This window comes from Halyomorpha halys, unplaced genomic scaffold (genome assembly GCF_000696795.3).
Source record: "Halyomorpha halys isolate HHAL.00 unplaced genomic scaffold, Hhal_1.1 Scaffold80.1, whole genome shotgun sequence".
In the NCBI taxonomy this organism is placed as follows: domain Eukaryota; kingdom Metazoa; phylum Arthropoda; class Insecta; order Hemiptera; family Pentatomidae; genus Halyomorpha; species Halyomorpha halys.
Window position 1 is genome coordinate 907,476 of NW_027110435.1, and position 9,167 is coordinate 916,642.

General features: G+C 30.3%; 2 protein-coding genes across 3 annotated transcripts in view; one reads left to right on the forward strand and one right to left on the reverse strand.

The window, feature by feature from the left end:
- The window catches only part of LOC106692959 (trifunctional enzyme subunit beta, mitochondrial), an 86,571-nt gene that overhangs the window by 26,010 nt on the left and 51,394 nt on the right, over nucleotides 1-9,167 (forward strand). The gene's annotated exons all lie outside the window — the stretch shown is intronic.
- Nucleotides 4,463-9,167, reverse strand: part of RpS7 (ribosomal protein S7) — a 9,569-nt gene continuing 4,864 nt past the window's right edge. For both annotated transcript variants that reach the window (XM_014439254.1, XM_067048623.1), the window contains exons 3-5: nucleotides 8,347-8,528; nucleotides 6,792-6,942; nucleotides 4,463-4,627 (exon numbers count right to left, since the gene is read on the reverse strand). In XM_014439254.1, coding sequence (XP_014294740.1) covers nucleotides 4,550-4,627; nucleotides 6,792-6,942; nucleotides 8,347-8,528 — 411 coding nt within the window. In that variant the 3' untranslated portion in view covers nucleotides 4,463-4,549. The remainder of the gene's footprint in view (nucleotides 4,628-6,791; nucleotides 6,943-8,346; nucleotides 8,529-9,167) is intronic.

A 9,167-nucleotide genomic window follows, 5' to 3' on the forward strand; every position in this document is an offset into this window, starting at 1 on the left:
TAGGTAGTGCTAATTCTTTTTAATCAACTATATACTAATAAATAACTCTTGGGAATTTCAGGGTGTCTCTACTGAGCGGAAGTTAAGCTAACCTTAAGTTGACCTAAAACTGTAATTCTCAGACATCATTTGTACTTAAATTTGTTTTAGTTATTCTCAAATGAACTCACTTTGCTGTCTAGAATCTAATTAAAACGTATTTTTTTTTTCTTTGACCAAAGTTCCATACATCTCAAAACAGTTAACATTTGGAACTATTGAATATTTATAAAAATTTTATTAAAAATAAAAATAATCTTGAAAAAAAAATTGCCTGCGTAATGTTCGAGTGAGTAACTGCCAAGCACAAGCGGACCCAGTAGATTTTAAATCAAAAAAGCTAAAATAAAAATAAAGTTAGAGACTAAACTTTAATATTACTTTTAGAAATTACATGAAATAGACGTGATTAATTAATTTCTGAGAAGCCAAGGTTTTCGGATAAAGGAGAAAAAGTTTCCAGGATTTCTATAAGTGGTTGAAAGAGTAGTGGTGCATTTTCTTTTAGTCAGTTTCCCCAATAATGTTAGTTTTCTGCTTGGCCGACATTTTCAAGAAACTTTCATGATATATTTATTAGTTTAACATTAACTAGTTTATATTAGTGTAGAACTTTAAGCGCAAGTAGCATTTATTTTATATATTTAAATGCTATTGTATATAAAAGACCATATCGTAACAGATATATAATTATAACAATAAATGTTTATTCAGGCTCAAACTTCCACTACATATAGAAGTATACGATTAATCTAAATAACAACGGTCGATGTACATAATTGACAGCTCAGTCCTAGAAGCCTGGACCTTATCTTACTCATTTCAAGAGGTTTGACTACGAATTATGAAATTTTACTACATTCTAAGTAAAAAGAGTCTTGTCTGCCTTTTCAAATCCACTTCTTTCAACAATAGTTGATTTATTGAAAAAAATAATAATTCTGAGACAAAAAATACGCTTTATTTTCTGGCCAGAAATCATACAGGTTTAACAAGACTATGACAGAAGCAAAATAAATGGCCTTGAAATGCAAGTATTAAACCATTGCAGGTACACGCCAGCGGAAGTTCAGTTGAAGAAGCCTAAAAATGTTATCCAATTTTTCATTCAGTGTTCACGTCTTCTTTAGAGCTACCTAACGTAATATTTTAATTCGCCAGTTAAGAAAAATATATTTGGTAGGTAGTTTTAATAATTCCATTAAAACAATTACGACCGATTTAAGTAGAAAAGGGGGGGGAGAGCAGGTATTTTTTTTTTATTTGGATGAAAATTTGTATTTAAGGGTTTTCAAGTGTGCTAAAAACCTGACTTGTTTTATGTGACTTTTTTTTTGTCTGCTTTAGTGAAAACATCAAGATTTTGTATGTATTAAAACCCATTTAATACAATCGCCAATATTTCTCCCCTATTCTACTCAAGAAACCAAATTGAATGGTATATATATCACTCCTATTGTTCTATAATATGTGTACAATATTAAAATAATTTGGGCCAGCTGACCTAATAATTGGGGTAAAATATTTTTTAAGGAGAAACGAAGTTGACATTCGTTTTTCGTCCTTCTAAAAAGCCTTAAGTCGGAATTTTCAAAGAATTGGGAAATTTTTTTTTTGCTCAACATTTTCGCCTTAGATTATTTTTCTAAAATTAAACGATAATTTAAATAAAATATTTTCAACACGAATCTTAAGCGTGGTTTAAATTTTTTTTCTTATCAAAAACAAACAAAGTGATTGGTATATCCAATCCACAAAGAGCAAAATTAAAAACGATTATAAAAAATAATTACATAAATTTTTTTTTTCGGCTCCTATAGCTCATTGGTAAGAATCCTCCAAGTGTCTACATTGTGGACCTATTATCACTAAATTAAGTTTAATTGAAATTGGCAATCCATATTCTGTAGCCTTCCTTGTGAGTTAAGCAGCACAATTCCCCTGTGATCATTGAACTCGGTTCTATTGCTCTTTTTATGAAATGTAACAGGTAATCGAATTATTCTTCTGGTATTTTATCAGAACACCATACATTATAAATAAAAAAAAGTGTACATATCTTTCCATGCTTCTTTTCCAGCATTTTATTTTGGATTTTATACAGCCTTGGAGCTTTATTTTTTTTTTTGAGCAGGGATATCATTTCAACTATCCCTTCCTTCTCTAAGTCCTCTTCTTCACATTTGTGTTGATAATCCATGTTTCAATATTTTCTTGTTCGGGAACATTCTTTCTTTGTCTCAGAAAATGTCAGTACTTTGCAGATTCCTGATTCACTGACTGTTCATACTTTATGTCAAATATATAAATTAATTAGAGAAAATACTAACCTAATACAATACTGCAGAAGAAACTTACAATCATAAATAATGTCGGGACATAATATAATGCAATAAGCACACCTTATACCAAAGAAATTATTTAAAGCAATTATCACAGGAGTCCAGTCAAACAGGGGTACATAAAGGTTAATCTGATAAAAAAAATCATATTTTTTTTTTTTTTTTCAAAACTGTTCTTTATTTTCTTTGGGGTGCTGAATCAGACACTGGATTTTGACACCTTGTAAATATAATACAAGTTTTTTTTTTTTATTAAAATATATATGTATATATAAGAAGATATAAAATAAGGATAATTACAGAATTTCCTGAGGATAGAGCACAGTTCCGACAAGTTGGAATACTAAAGATGTAAAAGTAATAAAAAAAAACTTTTTAAATTGTTAATAAATATTTCATAATTCTCCAACTTTAGAATATGCATAAAGAAGATATGTCTTCTTTTAACTCATACCACCCTTGCCATCGGTTCCCTGTAGAACGTGAAATTGACCACTCACTCCCGTTCCTGGACGTCCATATTATAAGAAATCCCAATGGTTCTGTATCCACTAATTGCTACACCAAACCTACCTACTCTGGCTGACTCGTAATTTTTTTTCTCTCTCAAGACCCTTATCTTAAAAACATCAACGTTGCCAAAAACCTTATCATCCACCGATCTTTCTCTTTATCGGACCCCCCGTTCCATCAAACTCACAAACAACGCTTGATAAAAATAATACTTACCAATAATTTCCCACTTAACATCACAGAGAAACTTTTAGACTCATACAATCACTGTACTACAACTTTGTCTTCTCAGACAATACTTCTCAACCTACCACTACAGTTGTACCGTACAGATCTCTTCCATATACCCCTATCCTCTCTTACAATATACAAAAATCACCACATTCTACCATCCCCAACTTACGTTTAGGTCTAAAATCCTATAATAAACTATCCCACCTTTTTAGCAACTTAAAAGACCCCATAAGCCTTCCATACCACTCCAGTAATGTACCATATCCCTTGTTCCACCCCTAATTGCAACTCAACTTACAATGGCGAAACCCAAAACTATTTTTGACTTTTAATGTTGTGTTAATTCTAAAATGTTTGTATCTTGTTTCCTTATTTAGCCCTGCAAAGCGGAATGAAACATTGGTTAACAATAGTTTTCTTTTACTAATTTGATACCTTTATAGACCGCCACTGGGACTATCTTCCTCCAATCTACTTCATATCTTCTTCTAAAAAGAGGAATGGTTATTTTATTCCAAGGATCATCCTGCAGCAACCTGATTTGGGTGTCAAATCTAAAATAAATTACTCCTGAATTTTGGAGTTTTTTAAATTTAATTTCTAAGTATCTTAACCATAGAAACTCAAAATATGAGGGGAGAGATTAAATATATTTTTTCTTGGTTGATTACTATGGTTCTCTATTAAAAATAAACTGATAAAAGTAATTGGATTAATTATAAACTCTTTGAAGTTGATATTTAAAGAAAATGATTCACACAACCATAAAGATAAAATTTAGGATACCTTTTTTAACACAAATGTAATTTTATTTTTAGTAGATGCCCTGATTGTTTATTTGTTTACTTTAGCATTTCTAACTATCTATGGAACTATTAACTATATCAACTTACTTTATTATTTTTAACTATCTCTCATCCTTAAGATATTGTTTAAATTGATTTATTTTCTTCCAATATTCATGATCATGCCAGCACTAGACTAGATAACTGTCAATTAAGCTTAAAAACAATTTCAGGGACTGGTAAATTAACCTAATAGAATACTCAGTGGCAGTATCTTTTACTATTATTATGAAGAAATCTATAGCAATCAAATCACTTTTTATACATCAGTTTAGGGAGAGAGAATAGTTCAAAAATCCATTTACGTATAACAATTTGTATAGAATAGATTTTAGAGACATAAAAAGGTATTTTGTCATCACTTGCCACAAAATAAATAATGGTTAAGGCTGAAATAGGAAAACACCAATTTTAAAAATTTCCAGAAATCATTAATTTACTGAAAATTAGCAATATCATAGGAATGAATGGGAATGTTAGATGCAAATATGAGTTTTAATATTTTTTATTTTTTTTTATTTATAAACATTTTACATTAATTTTTATATAATGAAATATATAAAAACGGAAATGTCTTTAGAGGTAGGGTTGAGGAAACTCAAAAGTTACTTCTCTTCCAGTCAGTTTCTTATAAATTGATGTAAAAGTGTCAATCTAAAAAAAAAAAGAAAATAAATAAATATTTAAATAGAAACCAAATAAGGGGTAGAATGCAATTATAATCATGTGCACAATGCAAAGGTACTTATTGATCATGTTATATTCTACCTCTTTTATTTATTGAAATTTACAACTACAATTATGCTAAAAATACAACAAGTATATGTGATAAGATATAGTATGAAAGATTTGTAGGAAACTATCCATAGGTAGAACAAACTTAAATAACATTTCTAAATTAGAAGGTCTTGAGGGTCATCTTTTCATGCAAGGTTAGAAACTAGTGATAGGGAATTTAGAATGGAAGAATTGATATTTGGTTTGGGTTAGATCGACTACATATGGAACATTTAGGTCTTTATGATTTTAGTTGTGACAAAGTAAGGAGCATTCAGAATTTTCGGATTGGGTACAGGAAGAATTCATTGGTTTAGTAGACCCTTAAAGCTTAACTCCGTTAACCAAGGCCATATTATTATCATGTATATCAGTCTTTTGCGATGAATTGGAAGCTTTGATTGTTAGTGTTGTAACAGTAAAAATTGATGTGCTACTTCCAGTCTCATATGACAATTCCAAGATAGCTGGTTGTCCAGATTTAGTCTGATGTGGTGAATCTAGTTGACAGGGATAAGTGTAATATTATTAAAAGATATTATAGAGCAGTCAATTTTCAAGGGCTGTGTTATAGGATAGGATAGTTTGGAATGCAATTAGCAGATAATTATTAACTGAGAGCACACATGTCATCGGCATAGATGGTGAAGATATAATTAGTATGGGACTAAAGATACTACCTCGAGGAACACCAGCCGACTGAGGGAAGAGATAAGAAGGAAATATTTTGGCTCTGAGTGATTTATTAATGATATAGGAACGGATAATGAGCAAGTATGTACTCCAACATAATAAGAATTTACAGATTTTGTAAAGCAGCCTAGGGTGCCAGCCTCGATCAAAAGCCTTTTCTAAATTAAGAAAAACTTGCGTCCAGCACATTCCACACTCTAATGAAAACAATACAACATCCACCACACAATGAAATTGTTGGATAGTATAGTGGAATGTTACGAATTTTGAATGGTTATCTGTAAATATGTAATAGAATCTAACTAGGATGGGTTACATTAAATAATGAGTTGTTCATGGATATTTCAGCAGCTTTTAGGGTTTGGGTATCATTTGGACTACAGATGATTCCCACGGGTCCAGAAAATGTGTGGAGGTGAGTACAAAATTATATGTGTAACTGAGGAATGGAATGGCTTTCATAGGAAGAAGTTTTAGAATATGGAATGTAATTAGGTCATATCCAGGAGCTTTGCCGGAAGTTAATTTCAGAATGATTCTAAATATCTTTGAAGGATAAAATGCTATAGGTGGGAGCTAATAATATTTAGAACAAAAATATTCAAGATAAACTTTATTTATAATTAGTTAGAACACATAATTTAAAGCATGGTTCAATGGATATTGAATTGATAAATTGAATTGGCTATTGATTGGATGATAAATTGATTAGTAGGGCACACAATAGCCAAGGGAGTTAGTGCATGAGGTGCTGGTTCAAATCCGGCCTTTGGAGATTGACCGTAATATTTTCCTGGTGGTTTCACAAAATTAAAAACATAACCCCCCCCCCCACCATGGTTAGAATAGGGTGTTACCCTGTAGATAACCCTCAACTCATCATTAGAATGATAAAGTTTGATTGGGTCAAAGGTTCTTACTTTATTTTTCACATAAATTTTAATGATCAATAAAAATTATTTAATTGAACTTGACTCACGAGAACTCATATAAACGAATTAACTTGTTGACTATAATTTTGTGTGCTTACTTTATGAAAGGGTAATCAGGTAAGGATTAGCCGATTTTCTCGGCAATGAATAAACTGTTAAGTGACCGCAATAGCTTGTACTAGTACAATTACTTAAGTTATAATAATAAAAAACTTGATCATTAACACTTTATGACATATTTCACTAATATTTTGATAAATTGAGGATGAGTATAAAGCAAAAGGTTAATATTGAAAGGAGTTTACAATTCATATAATGTAGGATGTGAGTGTTGTTAAATAAAGTTTAGGAGGGTGACTAAAACTAAACATTGAAAAAAAAAATTAAAATAAATAAAAATATTACCACTGACATACCTTACTCTCTATATTGACCTGCTGTAATCTGTCAAGGTGGACCTTGATGATCTGCTTGCCATCAGTCCTAACACGGATTCTTTTACCAACTATTTCAGCTGGAAACACCATATCTTCCAAAATCTCATCGTAAACAGAGGTTAGGGTTCGACTAAGCAAAAAACAAATCATTTGAACTAAGCATAGACACAATATTTTAAACAAAAATTTCATTACAATTTAATATAAAATATGAATAGAATAAAAATGAAATTGAAATGAGTACTGTTATGAATATATGACTAAATTTGACTAATTGATAATGATGGTTGACTCAGATTATTTTAAATAAAATCATGGGTGCCCTAAATTGTACAAGCGACTAAAACTGTCCATTTTCCCCCCTGAATTGATTCCTTCATTCCATCAACATGTGTTGATCTGACATTCAAGCATCTAGTCTGTCTTTTAGAATTTTATACCTCTGCCCCAGTCTTTAGAAATCTCTCCTATAAAATATTAACCTTGTTTCTTCCTAAAACTATTATAAAACCCCTAAAACTAAGCAGAAAATTTTAAAAACTGCTTTAAAACTTTTATTGATTTTTTGATGTTTATGTTGTTGCTTGTTACATTTATACTAATTTTTTTTTAAATGTTTATTATTTCTGAATAAGTTCTACCAAATAAATGTATAAATATATTTTAATTTTGAATAGAAAAGCAAAAGGAAATTTTTAAACAACTTTCTTTACTTGGTTTATTAAAAACTTGACATTGTTTTGGACACTAGAAGCTTTATAATATTTTGATTAAGTGGGGTATACCAAAGAAGTTAACAAAACATAGGGATGTATATGCATAAAATGATTAATACATTTTAAATCAGAAATCATTCCCAGAAGTTTAAGGTTTGACCAAAGTTGAAAAAAAAGAAAAGATTTTAACCTGCTCGATCAAATTTAGCACTTAAATATGTACTCAAATTTAGAGAGATAATCCATACAGAATTGTCCTAAGTTGATCAAAATATAGGTGGGACGGAGTGTTGTGTTAGGTGGCCTTAGGGAGGTTTGGATTTTGCTTAATTTCAGTGGAGGAAAACTTACTGGCAAGGACTAGTTATTAATATAGATAAGGCCCATAACTAATAAATATTTATTTTTAAAAATCAAGGAATAGTATTAGAACTTCAGAACACTCTAAGTAGTGGAACAATCAGCAGGGGTACTGATTTTAGAATTGGCAACAGAAAATACTGATATCATTGGATACATAGCGGTCAATAATGGGCATTATAAGAAATAATAAAACGGTATTAATTTAAAGTTTTACGAAATACTATAAAAATCAGGATCGTTATTACAAATATATCCATGGATAAATCATAAATTGAGAAACCTTTATGACCAACAATATTAATCAAATATTCAGATAGGTTCCGCTATCCCATGTAATATGATTAAAGGTTAAGAAGTAAAGAAAGATTCGATTATAGCATTAAAAATAAAATAAATAATAGTAAACAATGAACATAGTAGAAACACATCAACTAGTTGATATTTATATATGTTACCTCCTTGGCCTCTTTTGTTTACTCTGAGTCCTAGATTTCCTAGTAGGTTTGGGAAGAATTTTTCTGTCTCCAACAAATACTACATGTTTTCCAGAAAACTTCTTTTCCAGTTCTCTGACAAGCCGGATCTGGATCTTCTGGAAATTCTTCAATTGCGGCATTGGGACATATATAATAATGGACTGAAAAATAAATTTTAAGATATCAGTTAAATGCCCAAAATAAGTAACTAACTAAAAACAAAATATCAGTCTAAATGTTTAGTTATATGATAGTAATAATAAAAACTTGACCCATGAAAAGTCTTAGGTTTAAGTACTAAGTACGAAAGTTCAAGAACGAAGGTATGCATTGAGGTGATCAAACCAGGATTAACCACACTTTAACTTTTCCCACCTACGCCATTGAAGGATTAGGACAAAATATTTAAAAGGCTGGGTATTTTCCAAGATCTCTCAACTCCACTCAATCTAAAGCATACACATAAAATAAATTTTCTGCCACAGTAAGGGAAAGAACCAGTGCTTTGAGCACTGAGTTACCCAACTCAATCCCAATAGAATGTTATACTTATACATAGTACTTCAACATTTAACAGAATGTAACACAATTACAAAGTATTAATGGCAAATCTTCCATCAAACTCTGACTATTGTGTCTATTTTACTTTATGTCCTATATAAATAAAGATACTAACTATACTAAAAAGGTATCAAATAAAAGTTAATAGGACAAACAGTTACATAATCAAATAATATTTTACTAATTATATAAGGTAGAATAAATCTCTCTCTCTCTCTCTCTCTCTCTCTCTCTATATA